The following is a 19,939-nucleotide window of genomic DNA, read 5'->3' on the forward strand; positions in this document are numbered from 1 at the left end:
CAGCAGCACCAAATTCTTATTGTGCCAGGCCGGGGATGGACCCTACATCCCAGCACTTCAAAGACATCTCTGATTCCATTGCACCATAGCGGGAATGCACTCATTTTAATTTTTAATCCTGACTCTCTAAAAATGGGCCTCATCTCTTTGGGCAGAGATTATACTCAACCACCTGGAGTCAGGCTTCCTTCTGCCAATGAAGCAGTGAGTGCAGAACATGTTCCAAGTTTTGGCCATTTTTGAGTCTCCCATGGCTTTTACTTTCTTCTGGGCCCTTTCTCATTTCCTCTGTTGAATGCATAGCCTCAGCCAATAATATGCTTTCCCCATCTGTCCCTGAGGTCCTCAGCTCCACCGATAGTATTGCTGGCCTAGGCCTCTACTACTGCTACAAAATGAGTCCTCATCAGCCTTGGCTCTCAGGCCTCGTGGCCTGCCCCGCAATTCCCCCCCCCCCCACCCCCCCCCCCCGGCAGAGTCTTCATGTCAGAGCTGGGGTGGGGAGAGATGAAAGCACTCCCAAGTAAGAATGCTACAAACTCCCACTATTACTCAAAGCTCAGTTTTTTAAGCGTTAATGCTTTTCAGATTCCTCAAGCTCTGAAATGGTTGCCTACACTATGTTTTTTTTTGTTGTTGTTGTTGCTTTTTAGGGCTGCACTCAAGGCATATGGACGTTCCCAGGCTAGGTGTTGAATCAGAGCTGCAGCTGCTGGCCTACACCACAGCACAGCAACTCGGGATCTAAGCCACATCTGAGACCTACACCACAGGTCCCAGCAATGCCAGATCCTCAACCCACTGAGCGAGGCCATGGATTGAACTTGCATGCTCATGGATACTAGTCGGGTTTGTTACTGCTGAGCCTCAACATGAACTCCTTTTTTTTTTTTTTTTTTTGCCTATGTCACTTTTATCCAGTTTAAAGTCACTTTTTGAGGGGAAAATTTTCTGACCTCCTCACTAGGACTTACTACCCCTGTTTTAATTCCTCATGAGGTAGTATCAACTAGGACAAATCTTACCACTTATGATTTGTTTGGTCAAAATGTTTGTGTTGTCATCACCAGTTCACTCCAAATGATCTATACAACCATTTTGCAAGGTCCAGGGGAAATCACACTGGGTTTTGATTGGAATAATTTAACAGAAAAGATGTATATATATTTCAGATTTTTAGAATTTCCATATACACACAGCATTTCACATGATTTATACAGGAATACAAGGGTTGTTTAATATTGGGAAATATATTTGTATTTTATCAATATGACGTCAAACTCTTTATTGTCTGCTCTGTAAATATTGAAAAATCTCTTTAATGAAACATAACATTCATACTTACTTTACAGGTTTATAGAAAGCCACTTAGTAAACCGTGATGCCTGTTATCACCAGCATCCTTTAGCATGTTTTAGTAGATATTTTGGCCAAGTTGGCAAGGCTGGAAGTAAATCAAAAGGAATAAATACTGAAAATTGCTTATAAAATATTTAATTCCTAGGAAAATCCAAGAGAATCAAATGAAAAACTGCTTTAGTAGTGTACCTTGTGTGAGGGAGACTGGGAGCAGATGGATTCTACTAGTGGCAGCAAAAGTATGCAATTACCCTGAGATATTCTTAAAGAGAAGACACTGTTTGGACACTGTTCTATCATATGCTGAGCAATTAAAAGAAGACGCAGGAGTTCCCATCATGGCTCAGCAGTGATGAACCCTACTAGTGTCCATGAGGCTCAGATCTGGTGTAGCTGTGGCTGTGGCATAGGCCAGCAACTACAGCTCCAATTTGACCCCTAGCCAACTTCCATATGCCGCAGGTGTGGCCCCTAAAAAAAAAAAAAAAAAAAAAAGGAAGATTCAGATAGGAGTTTACACTGTGATACAGTGTACAGTAGGTTAAGAATCTGACTGCAGAAGCGAGGGTTTGAACCCTGGCCCGGCACAGTGAGTTAAAGGATCTGGCATTGCTGTAGCTGTAGCTCAGTTTCTATCCCTGTCCTGGGAACTTCCATAATTCGAGTGTGGCCATTAAAAGAAAAAAATAGATGCAGATAAAAGGCCTAGGATAGGAAGAGGGCTTGTGGATTACAAAGACATCACCTGTTTGCAAAAGTGTCTTTTCCCAGGAGCCCTTTGCTGTGTTGTGACCTTAGGTGACTGGGGCTTGTCTCTTGGTAGGAGGAGGAGGAAGAGCAGCCGCAGCCAGCACAGCCTCCCACTCTGCCGGTAGAAGAGAAGAAGAAGATTCCAGATCCAGACAGTGATGATGTCTCTGAGGTGGACGCCCGGCACATCATTGAGTAAGGCACCCCGGCACTCATTCCCAGCCTGCTGTGGGGCTGCACTGGCTGAAGCCTTCAGTACCCCAGCTCCTCCTCAGATAGCACTGTCCTGCTGGCAGCCATTGTGGGACCATAGGCACTAATTTGGTTTACTTAAGATTTCACTGGTTTCTTTCTTTCTTTTCTTTTTTTTTTTTTTTTTTTTTTTTGTCTTTTTAGGGCTGCACTTTCGGCATATGGAAGGTTCCAGGTTTGGGGTCGAATTGGAGCTACAGCTGCCAGCCTGTGCCACAGCCATGGCAACATGAGATCCAAGCCTTGTCTGCAACCTATACCACAGACAGCAGCAACGCCAGATCCCCAACCCACTGAGCAAAGCCTGGAGTCAAACCTGCATCTTCATGGATACTAGTGGGTTTCGTTTCTACTGTACCACAACGGAAATTCCTGAATACTCTTAAATAGAGGTTCGAGAGTATTATATAAGTTCTAGGTATGAAGGGAACCACGGTAACAAACATGCAGTCCTTTTTTTTTTTTTTTTGTCTTTTTAGGGCTGCACCCAAGGCTTATGGAGGTTCCCAGGTTAGGGGTGGAATCAGAGCCGAAGCTGCCAGCCTATGCCACAGCCACAGCAGTACTAGATCCGAGCCACATCTGTGATCTACACCACAGCTAACGGCAATGCTGGATCTTTAGCCCACTGAGCAACGCCAGGGATTGACCCGGTGTCCTCCTGGGTGCTAGTCAGATTCGTTTCTGCTGAGCCACAACGGGAACTCCAACGTACAGTTTTTCGAATTCATAAATATGTAGGAAAAGCCCCCAGAAAACTAAGAAAACCCAGCTCACTGTGTAAGATTTGTCAGAAGATAAACAGAAACCACAGCAGAGTATAAAATAATATGACAGATGTTGTATCACATGTATCTGTACATTAATTAAATGTAAATAGTTAAGATCACCTTTTTTTTGGCCACACCTGTGGCATGTGGAAGTTCCCAGGCCAGAGGTCGAACCTGTACCCCAGAAGTAACAATACTGGACCATAAACTGCTTGACTACCAGGGAACTCCTAAAGTCACTTTTTAAAAACATTCCAGATTGGATCACAGTACAGTCAAAGTATAAATGATTCTGGTTTATGTGAGGCTGTTGAGTGTATGTTTTCCTTTTAGGCTCCTTAACTCTCAGTAGAGGGAGTGGGCCAGGTGACCACCTATGTGCTATGTCTGTGCTATGACACTGAGTTGATTCCTGTTCTAGGAATGTGGGGTGACCCACAGCACCTGGAAGTCCAGTCTTGAACACCCCCTGGTTTAGTATTTGCTGCCTTGCCTGCAGCTACACTTTGACTTATATTCCGTCTCAGGCCATAAAGCTGCTCTGCACAGGCTTTGGCAGAAGCACAGGTGTCACAAGTAGGTATGTGTGTCTTCACATGGCATTTTGATCTTGCTCCCAGGAATGCCAAGCAAGACGTTGATGATGAGTATGGCGTGTCTCAGGCCCTTGCTCGTGGCCTGCAGTCCTATTATGCTGTGGCCCACGCCGTCACCGAGAGGGTAGACAAGCAGTCAGCGCTCATGGTCAATGGTGTCCTCAAGCAGTACCAGGTACGTAGGAGGGGCCACATCCACAGAGTAGTCTCAACCAAGGGCTTCCCTGGTGGGTGGGCTGCTGATGTCAGGCAGGCCTGAGTTCACAGTCCACTCCTTATCTCTGGCAACCTGCTCTTCCCCTCTGAGCCTCAGTTTCCCCCTCTGCAAAGCAGCAGCACGATGTGACCAGGAGGAAATGTAATGGTGCAGTAAGTTGGTATCTGCTGTGGGCTTAATACAAGCCAGCAGAATGGAGCACTTAATATAGGCTGCTAGTGTTGAATCCCCCAGTATACCTGAAGTAGGTGCTGTGGTCATCCAGATTCCATGGGGGATTGGAGGATGACTGCGGAGGGGTGGTATTTGCTTGGAATCATACCGCTTGGGAATGGCCCGTGGTGCTCAGTACATCCTTCCTGGGGGTCTGTGCAGAGTGAAGCAGCGATGAAGGAGAGCTTGGCTGTCCAGAACCAGCAGCCCTAGACTCAGCTTTCTTCTGGGACATGGGGCAGCAGTCCCCCCTGCAGGTCCTATGAGGCTGAAGAGATGACGACTCTGAAGCAGGGCCTGGCCTGGAACAGCCAAGAACAGTAGTTGGCCATAGTAGAAATTTCTTTCTTTGTGACACCATATCCCAGGCTCATCTGTTAGCTCCCAAAGGGTAGCTGGTTTATCTCCAACCAAAAAACACGTCTCCCTGATACTCTGGTTGATTGTAACCCCTGAACACCAACTTTCCTTGAAAGAAGTCTCAGAACCTCCATGCTGATGTCACATCCCAAAGGCAAATCCAGTGATCTTTGGAACTTTCCAAAGGCCAGTGTCATCAAAGAAGTTAGAATATAGCCAGAACTTAACTTGCTGAATCTGCCACCAAAGTTTCCAAATCTTTGGAAAATGATCTTTTTAACTGTGTGTGTGTTTCAGAAAGCCTTGCAAGCTTTAGAAACCCTTCAGTTAAATTTTGAAGTGATATTCAGGTAGTTGGTCATGTGGTGCACTTGTCACTGAGTTCCCCTGGTGCCCCAGTGCACTCCTGGGTCCAGGGTTGCGTGGTTGAGGGCAGCTTGGCCCTGGAGTGCTGCATTGCTTGGTGTCAGCTGGTGACAGATGGATGCTGTGACAGTTAGAGACCTAGGTGTTTAAACCTATACCCAGGAAAGACATGTCATAGACACATCCTATTAGCACTGCAATGCTGTGGTTTCACAGCAGGGGTGGCTGAGGCTGAGGAAAGGAGTGGCTGGCTTAGAGGTAAATAGCAAATGAGGATGGGCGGTCCATGGCTGGGGCAGAACCTGTAAGTCTTCAAGGTGCTGGGAACACTCTTCAGCCTGACCCGGGCTTCAGTCCTGGCTGCCTCTCCTTGCAGATCAAAGGCTTGGAGTGGCTGGTGTCCCTGTACAACAACAACCTGAACGGCATCCTGGCCGATGAGATGGGCCTGGGCAAGACCATCCAGACCATCGCGCTCATCACGTACCTCATGGAGCACAAGCGGATCAACGGGCCCTTCCTCATCATAGTACCTCTCTCGTGAGTGCCCCCAGCGGGAGGGCCCGCAGCCCAGCCTGCACTCAGATGCCTGTGTCTGGGTTTGCTTGGGCCTCGCGAATGAAGGACCACAGCCTGGGTACTTTAGACAACAGGCACTGTTTCCCTGGGGCCACAAGTCTGAGAACAAGGGGTGGGCAGGGCTGGTTTCTCCTGAGACCTCCCCTAGCCTCCCAGATGGCCGTCATCTCCTGCGTCCACGCATCGTCTTCCCTCTGTCTGTGTCCCTAATTTCCCTCTCCTGTAAGAAAGTCATGACAGTCGTGGCGGACTAGGGCTTGTTCTAGTGCCCTTGTTTTTACCTCTTTAAAGACCTTATTTCCAAATCTAGTCATTTTCTGGGGTGCTGATGGGGAAAGACGTCAACATAATGAATTTGGGAGGGGACACAATTCAGCCCATGGCCTGCCTCTGGTGTCTAGGCACAGGATAGAAGAAGGGCAGGTGACAGGTTATCACTATTGGGGCAGCTCTCACAGGATGTCCTCAGTGTCCTCTTCAAGCCCCATGGCCAGCAAACTCCACCCAAGCTTGTCACAGGAGTCAGATAAGCTCCCACTAGAAACATAGAGTGGAGCCGTTTGAGCAATCACTGTTTCCACTAACTGCTGGGGCCCTGAACCTTGTTGGACGCATTCCAGCCTGGTCCAGGCAACACAGACACTCAGGGTAGTGGCATCTGGGTACCTAAATGGCGTCCAGAGGCAGCTCGATCATTCACCACCTCTTGGTGCCACTGTCTTCTTCCTCCCAGGAGGTACCTTTCCAGGGGCCACGATTCTTCAGGCCACTCTGGGCATCTTCTTCCCAGTTTTTCATGTGCCACAAAATAGTTCTCCTGCCCCAGGGTTTCTCTGGACGTCCCAGGACTGGTTGTCATTGACCCAGTCCATGTCACATGTTAGGCAACAGTACAGTCATGGGCCTGGGGTATGGTCTGCTGTAATGTGGCCAGGCCTGGCTGTGTGCCCTTGGCCTGGCTCTGAGGAGAACCCCCTTACATTTGGCCCAGTGGTCAGAAGGAACCAAGTCCACTTCAATTCAGCTGTCGAGGGGGAGGATGGGGAACCAAGCACTCATCCCCTGAGCCCTTGAGAACATGCCCTCCTGTCTGTAAGATGGCCGAGAGTTCCCGTTGTGGCTCAGCGGGTTAAGAACCCAACTAATATCCATGAGGATACAGGTTCAATCCCTGGCCTCGCTCAGTGGGTTAAGGATCCCGCGTTACCACCGGCTGGGAAGTAGGTTGCAGATGGGGCTTGAATCCGGTATTGCTCTGGCTGTGGTGTAGGCTGGCAGATGCAGCTCAGATTCGACCCCTAGTCCAGGAACTTCCATATACAGTGGGTGCAGCCATAAAAAGACAGGAAACAAAAAAAGACGGCTGGTCCGCCAAAGGCCACACACCCAGGGCTCAGGGCCCCAGAACCCTCCCAGAATTTACTTGGAAAAGTTGATTTCTTGCTTCTGCCTTTTGTTCTTCGTGAAGTGTAAATCTGGCTGCCTTGGCAGAAACAGATCTTCATAGAGAACTATTTCCACTGGGCAGCATAAGGTCCCAGGCCTGGCAGGATGGACTTGGCTTGTCCTCCCCCATGGTCAGACCCAGCTTGCTTCGCGGCTTCTGCCGCTCTTGTCTGTGCACTGACTCCCAGCCCTCCAGTGGCTCTCATCTCCCCCCTTCTATTTAGCTCCCCAGACATGACCTTACTCCTCTGGAATAGCTCTGTCCAGCATGCTGTTCTACAGCCTGAGATTTTTTGTTTCTAACTTTGCATTTTGAAATGATTTCAGACTTATGAACAATTACAAAAGTAGTATATAAAGAGTTCCTATATACTTTTCACCCGGCCTCCCACATTTCATATAACCTTAGGACAGTTTCAACACCAGGATAGTGACAATAATTTGACAAGTCATTGTTACCTGTTATCAAATCTAGAGACACTATTCCCATGCTGTCGATTCCCCCCCGAAGGCCTTTTTCTGGTCCAGGATCCCACTTTGCCTTTTGTTGTGTGCCTGTGCCAGTTCCCCAGTCCCTCTGTGTCCTTCATGATCTTGACACCTGAATCCTTCCCTGGCCTTTGGGGCACTGTCCCTCAGACTGGATTCGTGTGATATGTCTTCTTTCTGGAATTCTGGCGAAAAGCTCCGGGAGGGGATGCCCTGCCCTTCTTGGGGCCCTCACGTCCGGAGGCACAAGCCAAAGGGCTCCATGACAGGAGAGTTACTTTGGTCTCTCCTTACGTGGTCCCTTCTGCTCTCCACACATGAACCGAAGAGTTTACCTTTGTAATTCATAAGTATCTTGTGGGGAGGCACTTCTGTGAACATCTCATTTCTCATCATACTTTCCATAGAAATCTCAGCCCCTCTCGGATGAGCCTTGCCTGACATGATGGTCACTGTGGGAAGTGGCAAGTGGTTTTTTTTCTTTTTTTTTTTAATAATGATTTTTATTTTTTCCATTATAGCTGGTGTATGGCGTTCTGTCAATTTTTTACTGTATAGCAAGGTGACCCATTCACACATACATGTATACATTCTTTTTGCTCACATTATCATGCTCCATCAAAGGTGACTAGATATAGTTCCCAGAGCAAATGGTTTTTTCATCATTCCTTCCACAAGTGCTAAAATTCCACTGTAGGGAATTCTCTTCTCTCATTTAATTATTTAACCCTTCATATCAGAACCACTATTTACTTTGTTTAAATTGTCCTGTGTTTGGCCTGGAGAAATGCTTCAAATTGGTTCCCATGTCCTTTCAACACCTCCCTGCCACTGCAGTATTGTTGTTTACAGTAGTATTGGATTTACAGAAAAGTTGAAAAGATAGTGCATAGAGCTCCTCTCTACTCTCCCCTGGCCCCCCACCTGTGGTGGATGACATCACACATGACCGTGTCACCTTTGTCACCACCAAGGAATCAGCACTAGCACATCACTAGTAACTAAACTTTATTTGGATTATTTCCTTAGTTTTCGCCAGTTTCCATTGTTAATTCCAGGATCCTCTGTGACATTTAGGCTTTTTGTCTCCTCAGCATTTTCTGGTCTATGATCATTCCTCAGACTTTGAATATTTTTGCTGACCTTGGTGGTTTTGAGGAGAACTGGTCAGGAGTTTTGTGGGATGTGCCTCAGTCTGCATCCCTTTGGTGATTCCCTCATCTTAAAACGGGATGATGGCTTTTGGAGTGAAGACCAGAGGTGAAGCGTACCTCTCATCACCTCACATCAAGGGCGGTTACTGTCAACGTGACTTTTCACTCTTGAGGTTGACCTTGATCGCCTGGCTGAGGAAGTGTGTGTCAGGCATCTCCACGATGAAGTTTCTCTTTTCTCCCCTTCCGTCTTGTATCCTGGGAAAAAAGTCACTAAGTTCAGCCCACAAGTTGGCAGATGAGAGTCATCTCCTTGAAGGGGAGGTCACCTTTTAAATTATTTGGAGTTTTTCTTTGTGGGAGATTTCTCTCTTATCTCTCATTTGCAGATGTATTCAGTGATTTGTATCAGTGTGGACTTAATGGATCTTTATTGTATACTTTGGGCTGAACTCCAGTACTAGTTTATTTTGTTGCTCAGATCATTCCAGCCTTGGCCATCGGGGGTTTTTCCAGTGGGCTGCTCTGTCCCTTTGACATGCCCCTATCCTTGTGGGGGTTTTTGAGCACTTTTTTCCTTTTTGGCACCCAAAGATGCTCCAAGCTCAGCTGGTGCATTTCCTGCCCAGGCCTAGAATCAGCCACTTCTCCAGGTTTCTCCTATTAAAAAATGGTCATGGAAACCAAGACCCGGGCGTGAGGTGTGCTCCTTGCTGCTGGGGCATCACTGCTTCTAGGCCTTCCCTGTGCAGCGCTAGGAATACACGTCCTGACCCTCATGCATACGTGCTGACGTGATTTGCATCTGGTCATCTGTGTCTCTGTGTAGCTAAGTGTGACCACGCTGCTGTCTCCGACTCAGCTGGGACCACAGCGCTGGTTCTAGTCTTTCCCTTCGCTCATATGTTGGCTCCCAGAGTGCATTTACAGCACTTTCGGAATACTTAGCCTGTGAGAAACAGCCTCACCACCTGGGGTACAGTGTTTAGACCCAGCTCCTTTGACCTTAGACTTAACCACTTCCGGTCAAAACATCATTTCCCCAGGTTACTTCAGTTGATTGCTTTCCCCTATTCCCTTCAGTGAAGTTATGTTGTAGGTTGATTTGCAGCCTTTACACCAGCAGGACCTGATCTGCAGTCCTATGTACACTGAGGTCCTGTCTGTTGAGTGTCATCTTCTGCAGGCCAGAAGAGCCCCCTGTACCCTGGGGAACACTTTCAGACCCCTAGTGTCCTGCTGTCCTGTCCACCATTGGGATGTGGTGTTCTCCACCATGAGTTTGCTTGTCTTGACCTCTCCCTCTGCCCTGTTTCCTTACTTCCCTTCCTGACTCTCTTCGGCTCTTCTCCCCCTCTGCCCCCAACACCTCAGGTTTTGGCGCTTGGCTTCTCTTGATGCCCTGACTGTCCCTCATTGCTCCCTGCAGTAGAGAACCAGACCTCAGTGACTGAACCAGGGCGATCTTGGTGACCCTCAGTGAAAGAAAGCCCAGAGCCAGGTGGCCTAAGGCCGACCTGGTGCCTTCAAGCTGCCAGGATCCAGGCTTTCTGCAGTCTTCTGCTCTGTCATCCCCAGGATTTTACCCTCATGGTTGCAAGACGGCTACACTGCCTCCATCATCTCCTCTGGGTTCCCAGCATGATGAGTGGGGCCAGGAGCAGCAAGAGCAGCTGAGTCCCCAGCCCTACCCCCAGCCCTGTCCCCTCTACCCTTTCCCCAGTTTTCAGCCCAGTGACTTGAGCTTCCATCTCAATGGCTCGGATTGTGTCCACCTGGTTGGCCCTGACTGCTAGGGGTTCAAGGGAGACACAGCAGTACCCTCAGTGGAACTTCTTGGAGGGAGGAGCTGGGTGAGCCACAAGCAGTTTCTACCACTTGGCCTTTGAGTCCTGTCTTTACAAACCCCCCAGTCTAGACTATGAGTGAATTCCCTCCCCCACTGAAAATTCTATGTCCCAGTGTTTCTCTGAGAGCCCTCCCTCTCCAAACTTGGTTTTATTGCTGCCATCACCCTCTGCTGAGGCTATCTCATATAGTCTGGAGTGGCTTGTCCCTCCTCACCCGCCCCCATATCCAGTCACTGCCCGTCTCCCCCTCTTTCCCCCCTTACTGACCTTGGGTCCTCTGCCTACGCTCCCCTCCTCCAGTCTTCTGCCTGGGCCTGGCTTGGTCTCACCTGCCCACCGTCTTCATTCTGTCTCTTACTGGACAGGAAGCTGCAGTGGCTGCTGTTTTCATTTCGAGGTGGCCCCAAGACCCTGTGGTGCCTCCTATAGCTCCAGGCATAAGCCCTAGCCTTCTGAACCTGAAACGAGGCACCATGAGTCTGCGTTTTTCCTGGCAGTGATCCACAGCAAATGGTATATTCTCACAGGGGCCTGTCACTGCACAGTAGTGACAGAGGACTGATCTCCAAGGTCCAGCTCCTTGGCCTGGCCCTCTCCGGCCACCCTGCTCCAGCCCAGGCCTATCCAGGCTCCTGCCACCCTCTAGTAGCTGCTGTCCCTGTACCCACCACCCTACCTTTGTGTGTCCCTGTGTCACCAACCCGGGGCACCATCCCCTGCTTCCTTCAGTCAGTCGGTTACTGTGCCACCTCTGAGGTCACAGCTACGGCGGCTTCATTTTCTTGTGGGTGTCATTGTGGACAGTGAGCTGCTGGTGACAGAACTAGAGCCTAACCACCCCTTCCTTGTTTCCACCAGAACGCTGTCCAACTGGGCATACGAATTTGACAAATGGGCCCCCTCCGTGGTGAAGGTGTCATACAAGGTATGTGGCAGCCTGAGGAGGTAGGCGTGGGCGCAGGGAGGGAGGGAGGGATAGAGGGTGCGGGGTACATGTAGGTGAGGAGGGATGTCAGCTTGTATTGGTGATAAAGTGTACATGTGTACGTTTTCTTCTGCCATGACGTAGGATCCTGCTGTTAACGCAGGGTTCGGATCATTTTGTTTTGAGAAGAAATGCTGAAAAAGAAGCGAGGTTGTGAACTCATTTTGTGGAATGTGGTGACATTAATGCATTCACTGATAGCTAATTTAATTCTCACTGAGCTTTGGTTAAAACCCATTCACATAGGATGACTTAGTGTCTACAATGGGCTGCTTTGTGATGGGGCATGTGAGCCCCGTGCAGGCCTGCTCTGAGTGCCACCCCTCGATCAGTTCTCCTGTGAAGTGGGGACGCATGGTGCCTCTTGTCCTTGTGGGGGAGAAGGCAGAGAGGGCCTCACGCAGCCACTTAGTGGCAGAACCATGGCGGCTGGGCTCCCAGGTCCAGGCTCGCCACCCTGTTCTGTGAGGCTCACGGCCCCGTGATAGGGAGAAGCGGGTCTTGGCAGAAGGAACAGCAGGTGTAGGGAGAATTTGTTGAGGTTGGGGGAACTAAAAGTCATTCTGGGGACTTCCCTGGTGGCACAGCAGGTTAAGAATCTGACATTGTCACTGCTGTGGCACGGGTTCAATCCCTTATCCAGGAATTTTCGCATGCCTCAGGTGTGGCCTAAATAAATAAAAGTCTCTCTACTGGTAAGAGCTTATGGGAGCTAGCCAAGCTCAGTCTGTCTGCAGTGTGAGCTTGGAAAAGGGGAGGTTGGAGCAGATTTTCTGGGGAGGGGCTGGAGCTGCCCTCAAGGAATAATCACAATGATCTGCACTTGTGTGGAAGATATGGAGGCCTGAGGTGGGGACCCAGGAAGAGGAGGGTGTGGGAAATGGAGCTGGTCAACCATCAGGAGCAGGACAGATGGAGTTTCAGGCAGCGTGTTTCCCAGGAAGCCCGGGCCACGGAGGGCCCCCACTCCTCTCCACTGCCTGCAGTTGACCCTCTACACGGCAGGGCTGGAGGATGGGCCAGCAGCCTCAGTCAGGACCTGGAGGCTGAGGCGCGCGTGTCTTCTCTCCCTCACAGGGCTCTCCAGCAGCCAGACGAGCTTTTGTTCCTCAGCTCCGGAGCGGCAAGTTCAACGTTTTGCTGACCACATACGAGTATATCATTAAAGACAAGCACATCCTTGCAAAGGTAGTGTGTTTACTTGTGAAACAAGCCAGCCCAGGCTGTCATGTGCTGTCAGGGGCCCCATGATCCTGCCCAGGATTGTCGTGTGCATCACACTTCCCATCTTCTCAAGGCCCCTGCAAGTCATTTCTCAGTGATTCCCCTGCACATGCATATAAAGACAGCTGCTCTGTCTGTGAATGGCCCTGGTCCAGGTGACCTTGGGTTTGCCTCTCTGCCTGTCCCCAGGCTGGCCCTGGGTCACGTCCAGAGATGAGTGCTGTCTGGGCAGCACTTGGACCAGCTCCCCTCAGGTTTTCTGTCTGAAGAGCCTGGTCACACATGGACCTGCCTCTTCTGCCTGCCGTGTCCCTGGCAGAGCCTTGGCGAGGCCCGCTTGTCTCCACCTTTCTCTAGAGGCCTCAGACCTCCCTCCCTGGTGGCTGTGTCTCCCACCACAACCCACAGAAATCCAGCCCACAAAGCAGGCAGGATTCAGCATTCAGGGCCCAGGACTCTGAGGTCCTCTGTGTTCCATTAGCCTTGGGCCACTGGGCTGGCACCTCCACTGGGGGCCTCTCAGCTGATGTAGCTGTCAAGGCAGCTGAATTACCAGGAACAGATCATGATCCCAACGGAAGACAGGCACTGTCCTCTGCCTGCAGAGAGTGAAAGTTCTTTCCCTGGTTTGGAAAGGGACCGAGCCAGAAGGTGCTACATCTGGCCTCACTACGGTGCAGGGGAGTAAAGTCCATGGTTGACCTTTGACCCCATGGATGGAGATGTTTACATGTTACCACACCTGTGGGTCTTCATCATACCGATGATATTTGGTGCTTGGTCCACATCTCTGAGCTGCAGATAAGGAAAGTGAGGCCCAGGGAGCTGGGGTCCAGTGTGCCTACCTTGGGACTTGCGCTGCGGATCACCCTTCTGACCTAGTAGAGAGCCAGGCCCGTCCCAAGCGTGGGAACAGGGCTCTGAATATCCTGTGTTTATCTGACAGTGGCTTTAATGGATGTAAATGCCCTGTTGTGGGGGCTCCTCTCAGGAAATGGCTGCTGCCCACCCCCACCCTCCTGTCAGTTCTGCCTTTTTCGCCCAGTGCACCTGACATGCACTGCCTCCTTTAGGCCACCCTGGGTCCTTGGGATTTAGAAGGCGAAGCCAGAGTGGCTCTGAAGCTCATCGCAGTGACGTATAAACAGGGATTTATACCCGCAGCTCCTGCCTGCAGACTCCCACTCACCATTAGAATTGGTGTCCAGCCTGTGTCCTTCAGACATGTGGCCCCTGACAGGCTCTGGGGCTCAGCCATGGTCCCAAAGCTCACACTCTCTTCCCGCCTGTGCTACACCTGCCTTAGAGCCACAACCTGCCAATTAGCAGTGTCCCTGTTACCAAACCACGTGCTCCGTGGACCCCACCCAGGGGAGCTTCTGCTCAGCAGGGGTGTGTTATTTGGGGGTTTTCTCTGTGCCAGATGCTAGAATGTGTAGTTTTCTTGGGAAGCCTAAACACTCTTCCACATGTGGCTTTTTTCACCGGGTGGCAGGTCATGGCTATGTCTCTCTGTCTGAGTGTCCGCCCTCACCCCACACTTTACAGAGGCTGCTGTGTGTGGCTGTCACATGGTGTGCTGCTCCCTCACCAGGGGCTGTTGTGCTCACGTTTTCCTCCTCGACAGGCTGATCTGCCTGGTGTCTTCTTGCCTACTGGCCTTGAGGTTTTGCCCAGCCGGGCAGCCCCGCCCGCCTGTCCTGCTCTGACTTCCTGCTCTCGGGCCCGCAGATCCGCTGGAAGTACATGATCGTGGACGAAGGCCACCGCATGAAGAACCACCACTGCAAGCTGACGCAGGTCCTCAACACGCACTACGTGGCCCCCCGCCGCCTGCTGCTGACGGGCACACCGCTGCAGAACAAGCTGCCTGAGCTCTGGGCACTGCTCAACTTCCTGCTGCCCACCATCTTCAAGAGCTGCAGCACCTTTGAACAGTGGTTCAATGCACCCTTTGCCATGACTGGGGAAAAGGTGGGTGTGCAGCCAGCCACGTGCTAGTGTGGGGTGGAGTGGGGAGCCTTGGTCCCTCAGCCACGAGCTTCTCCAAAGACCATTCAAGTTGATGGTCCCAGGCCCAACTGGCATGTGTTCAGTGCCCACCACAGCAGGCCCAGCCAATTGGAGGCAGCCCTGAGGGCAAATCCCAGGGTACTCTCTAGGCTCACCTGATCCTGCGCCCCAGGCACAGGGAGGGGACAGCAAGAAATATGGCCTTGAGGTGTGAAGGCGCAGCTGGAGGATCTGAGGGGAATTTGGTTTTCACCCTGAGGGCAGTGGGAAACTCTGAAGGTTTCAGTCAAGGATGTAACATGGTCTGCATCTGTACCTCTTGTTTTCAAAGAATGCTGTGGCCGTGCACCTCGAGGTTCATATAGCTGTGGGTGGTGTTCAGTCCACTTCCAGGCCAGCTGCTTTTTCAGTTGAAGGAGGTGAAGCAGCCTGGTGACTGGGGAAGTGGGCACACCTGCAGGGGTTGACAGGAGTGTCACTGCCCAGGCAGCCATGTCCCAGCCTGCTTCCTCCCAGTTTTGAGGTTTTCCATAGAGAAGTCCAGGACAGCCAAGGCTACCAGGCTGTTACAGAGGGGCCTCTGTCGACATCGTCCATGGGATCCCCCATCTGTGCACCAGCTGAGGCAGTAATCCTCCTGAAAGAGAAACGGGCCTTTCCAAGAGTCTCCTAATAAAGAAGCCACCAGTTTTGAGACAATCGGGATCCCTACCCCAATAACTGGGGAACAAATGCTCTGTTCCGCTTATTTTCAAGTTGACCTCTAGGTGCTGTCTTGCTCTTCAGAGTAGCAGGCCTCCTGGGAGAGAGCAGCATTTCTTTCCCTCCGTCCCACCCAGGCAGAAATGAGAGTGGATTTGGGCTCCCAGTGACAGGGCCAAACCCACTGTGAGAACCCCCAGTTGACATCAAACGCCAATCATTGTGACCCTGGTGCTATCCAGCTTTCATTTGGACATGTTGGTGGGGTTCTGGGCACACAAGTTCATGCTACTTTGGGGGAAGTGACAGCATGCCGCTGTGTTTCTCTTCATGAGGCCGCGGAGCAGAGTGCCCTGGGGCCTTGGCCTCTGTGTCCCAGGACTTCTGTGGCAGGTCCCAGATCCTTGCAGTTTTCCAAAGGGAGAAGGTGCCTGCCAGGCTCCGATAAAGCTTAAGGCAGCCTGAAAAGGAGGCTCCCAGTGGCCTGTCCCCTTCTTCGGAGATAACGCTTGGTTTGCGTGTCTTATTGGGGATGCCAGGTGGACCTGAACGAGGAGGAAACCATTCTCATCATCCGTCGTCTCCACAAAGTGCTACGGCCCTTCCTGCTCCGGCGGCTCAAGAAGGAAGTCGAGGCTCAGTTGCCTGAAAAGGTGCCATGTTTGTTCTGAGCATTGTGCAGGGGGGTTCTCTAGGGTGGGCCCTGTCAGGTGACTGTCCTGGGTCCCAGGTCTGGCCCTGGTCGATCCAGCCTGGGGATGGCTTCCCACCCCCACAGGTCCCCAAAGTGGAAGGCCAGTGTGCTGTGTTTGAGTACTAGGTCCCACCTGCTGGTCACCAGGGCCCCTTCTCTCTCCCCTGAGGGTTGGTGACCCTAGCCAGTCTCCCCTGCAGTCACACTTGCCCTTGGTTTTTTTGGCCAGCTGTGGAGAGGTCCTCAGAAGGTGGCCAAGTTGCCCCTTCAGGCCCACAATGCCCCCCACATTTCTCTGCATAGTCCACATTTCTCTGCATAGACCTGCCATAGTCTATCTGTGGGGTCTCCTCACTGTCTCCTGTGTGCCCTGATCCGAGCACACATACCAGGGCCCAGGAGCCTCCGAGAGGCTGGGAGATTGGAGCTGGGCCAGGCTCTGGACCCTCGGTTCCAGCTGACGGTGGCATGTGTCCCTGCAGGTGGAATACGTCATCAAGTGCGACATGTCCGCCCTGCAGCGCGTGCTCTACCGGCACATGCAGGCCAAGGGGGTGCTGCTGACCGATGGCTCTGAGAAGGACAAGAAGGTTAGCCCGGGGCCCCCTTCCCCACCTTGGTGTCTACGGTGGGCGGGTTGGTGGGCAGCTGGGTGTGGGGCTTGAGCACACTGTAACTAGTGGGCCTTTCGCCTCCGTGGAGGTGATGTTGTGGCTGAGCCCCCATCTGGTCGTGATCTCAAAGGCATTGAATGGCTTGGTTGAAACTGTGTCTGGTGTGAAGCGGCCCCATCTAGAACGCTGAGGTAGCAGGGGCTGCAAGCCTGTTTCCAGGGGGTCCCCCAGAGCCTCAGTCAGCCCTGTCTGGGGTCCTCTGCTTCAGAAGTGCTGGCTCCTGTGTGTCACTTGGCAGTGTGGGGCCTAGCATAGAGCCTGGCAGGTAGAAAGTGCTATTGGGTCCCACCTTCCCAGCTGAGAAGGAGTCACCTCAACAGCCACATCCTCTGAGCCCCTTTGCCTTGTTATTATGTGACTTTGGGGTGACATTAGTTCACAGTGGAGAGGAGAGGGGGGCTGTGCAGGCTGCTGCCTTCTGATACCCTCTGAGGTTCCAGGTCCTACCTGCCCCAGCTCCCCTCACCAGGACTGAAATCATCCTCTCAGGTCCCTCAGTTCTGTGTCCGATGCCTTGAGCTAGGCCTTGCCTCCTCGATTGCTCCCCTTGACGTTTCCTTTGGGCCCTTTCTTACCTGAGCCGTTGTAGCAGCATATTTCCTGGTTTACTTCCCGGCCCAGGGCACCCACCCCCGCATCCTTCCTTCACCTGGTAGCCAGAGATCTTTGTAAGCCAGCATGGCCCATCTGGCTGCAGCCCCTGGGGCCTCCACCCAGTGCCCTCGAAGCTGTCTGGCCTCACAAAATGTTTGTGATCTGGCCTCAGCTCTTTGCCTGTCATGTTTCCCTTCCCGCTGGCCCATCCTCAGCCTCCACCTTCCCAGGTGCCAGAGGGTCTCTGTCTTCCCCAGTGCTGGCCTCAGCCCTCCAAGCCTCAGCAGGAGCCAGAGCTACGCTCCCTCTCCTCTGCCACAAGCCACACGTCCTTCTTCCACGCCTGCCCCCCCCACCCCCCCCACCCCAGGACCAGACCGATCTGGGAGCTTCTCTTCTACCTCCTCAGGGCAAAGGTGGCACCAAGACACTGATGAACACCATCATGCAGCTGAGGAAGATCTGCAACCACCCGTACATGTTCCAGCACATCGAGGTGAGGTCTGGGGACAGGGCGGCAGGCCCAGAGGCACCCAGAGCTCGTGGGCCTTAGCCCTGCACAGGCCCTGCTCTTGGGAGCAGCTGTCTGCACTGAGACCCACACAGAGCTAGGTGGCTTCTTTGTGACAACCTTAAAAAAGAGGTTGTTGGGGAGTTCCCTTCGTGGCCCAGCAGAAATGAATGTGGCTAATATCCATGAGGATGCAGGTTTGATCCCTGGCCTCACTCAGTGGGTTAAGGATCCAGTGTTGCCATGAGCTATGGTGTAGGTTGCAGATGTGGCTTGGATCCCGGGGTGCTCTGGCTGTGGTGTAGGTCAGCAGCTATAGCTCCAATTCAACCCCTACCCTGATACCCTCCATGTCCTGCAGGTGTGGCCCTAAAAAGACAAAAAGACCAAAAAAAAAAAAAAGGAAGAAGAAGAGGTTGTGATGTTTTGACTTTGTGATGCTTGTACGTTTGTCTTTTGATTGATTTCTTGTTTGCAAGTACTTATGGTAAAGAATCCAAACTGTGTAAGGAAATATGCAGGAGAAGTGGAAGCCCCTCCAATAACCACTGAAGCCTTTGGAGGCTGTTCTTTGAGGCTGTTGCCCACCCTGGTGGGATCACGCTGCCCTGCTCGTTGGCTACTAGCCTTTCCCACTCAGTGACCTGAGGGGCTGTCCTGGGTTGAAACATTGAGAGCTCAGTGTCCCTCTTCATGACAGCCCTCGTCAGAACCTTTCTGGTCCACAGTACCCTTGAGGGTCTAGACTCTTGCTTCTAAAAAGCACATATCTGTCCATACATTCTGATAACATTTCAGGGTCATTGCAAATCCCCTGAAGACCCCCCGGGATTCCATTTCATGACTCCAAGGATGGTCTCAGGCTCACGCTACCAGCCTACACCACAGCCACAGTATCGCAGGATCCAAGCTGCATCTGCAGCCTATACCACAGCTTGTGACAACACCGGATCCCTAAAACACTGAACGAGACCAGGGATCGAATCCACATCCTTGTGGATACTAGTTGGATTCGTTTCCCCTGAGCCACAACAGGAACTCCTCCTTTTGGCAGTTGAGAGTGTTCTGTTTCAAGGGAAGGGATGTCGTCGGGATAGAAACACTGTGTTCAGTGTCTCTGTGTGGCCTTGGAGCCATTGTGGCTGACGGCTGAGCACCAGTGGGTTGACTCAGAGGCATGGGGCTGGGCTGCTCATTGCTGCCCCACACTGACCCACCTCTCTTTCCTTTGCAGGAGTCCTTTTCTGAGCACTTGGGCTTTACTGGCGGCATCGTTCAAGGGTGAGATTTTCTTGCTTAATGGGGTGGGCAGTTGGTCTATGTGCAGGTGTCTCTCTCTTTGATTGGCTTTACTTCTGTTGTTATATTTGTTTCAAAGGCAGTCCGTTCATGGCAGAAAATTTAAAAGACATAGATGAACTCAAAGAGAATACAAATTCACCACTTTGAGAGTTGACTAGGCTTGGCTTCCAGGCCCTATTCTTCCAGGCTCTGTGACCTGTGACCACTTTCCTAACCACTCTGATCCTAAACTCTGCCCACCAACAGAGACATATTCATTATACAGTGTGCTACCCACCTCACTGTGGAGGGATTTTCTTCTGCTTTGTTTATAATGTGCACCCCAGACATCGTTCAGCCCTGGTATTGGACACGGATGCGGCCTCAAGGTTTCACTGCTACAAACAGCCTTGCATAAAACATTCTTAGGAGAGTGGCCTATCAGGTTAAGGATCTGGCATTGTCGCTGCTGTGGCACAGGGCACTGTTCTTTTATTGAGTTCGATCTCTGGCCTGGTAACTGAATATCATGGGCAAGGCCAAAAAAAACCAAAGAAGAAAAAACCGCAAAAAACACAAACATTCTTAGAGCTAAAACCACCATCATTTCTCTGGGATAGTAAACTATTTCCAGGAGCAGAGGCACCAGATGAAAGACCAAAATGTTCATTTGTTGTATAGTTTTTCATAACAAATTGCAGAATGGGGCCACACAGTCCTGGGTTTGAGTTCTGGCCCTGGCATGTCAGCAGCCATGTCACACTGTCTCCCAGTGTCAGTGTTCACATCTATAAACTGGGAGTGAATGACAGGAGCCACAGTGGCCCTTAGCCCTGCATGTGCTGCGAAATGGGTGCTCT

The 19,939-nt window shown here is 51.4% G+C and overlaps 2 protein-coding genes across 20 annotated transcripts in view; one reads left to right on the plus strand and one right to left on the minus strand.

Annotated features, from left to right (window-relative positions):
• The window catches only part of KANK2 (KN motif and ankyrin repeat domains 2), a 468,727-nt gene that overhangs the window by 300,090 nt on the left and 148,698 nt on the right, over positions 1-19,939 (minus strand). The gene's annotated exons all lie outside the window — the stretch shown is intronic.
• SMARCA4 (SWI/SNF related, matrix associated, actin dependent regulator of chromatin, subfamily a, member 4) overlaps positions 1-19,939 on the plus strand; it is a 92,977-nt gene that overhangs the window by 39,109 nt on the left and 33,929 nt on the right. For all 19 annotated transcript variants that reach the window (XR_014837586.1, XR_014837588.1, XR_014837585.1 and 16 more), the window contains exons 14-23: positions 2,183-2,304; positions 3,752-3,902; positions 5,260-5,423; positions 11,260-11,326; positions 12,464-12,574; positions 14,342-14,584; positions 15,865-15,978; positions 16,502-16,609; positions 17,697-17,783; positions 19,033-19,079. Coding sequence is in view for 14 of the 19 variants with exons in the window: in XM_021083843.2 (XP_020939502.1) it covers positions 2,183-2,304; positions 3,752-3,902; positions 5,260-5,423; positions 11,260-11,326; positions 12,464-12,574; positions 14,342-14,584; positions 15,865-15,978; positions 16,502-16,609; positions 17,697-17,783; positions 19,033-19,079 (1,214 nt within the window). In the remaining 5 variants the exon portion in view is untranslated. The remainder of the gene's footprint in view (positions 1-2,182; positions 2,305-3,751; positions 3,903-5,259; positions 5,424-11,259; positions 11,327-12,463; positions 12,575-14,341; positions 14,585-15,864; positions 15,979-16,501; positions 16,610-17,696; positions 17,784-19,032; positions 19,080-19,939) is intronic.

Source organism: Sus scrofa, chromosome 2, assembly GCF_054392235.1.
Source record: "Sus scrofa isolate SSC_HxYL_T2T_F1_AM1 chromosome 2, Sscrofa_HxYL_maternal_Yorkshire_Landrace_v2.0, whole genome shotgun sequence".
Taxonomy (NCBI): Eukaryota; Metazoa; Chordata; class Mammalia; order Artiodactyla; family Suidae; genus Sus; species Sus scrofa.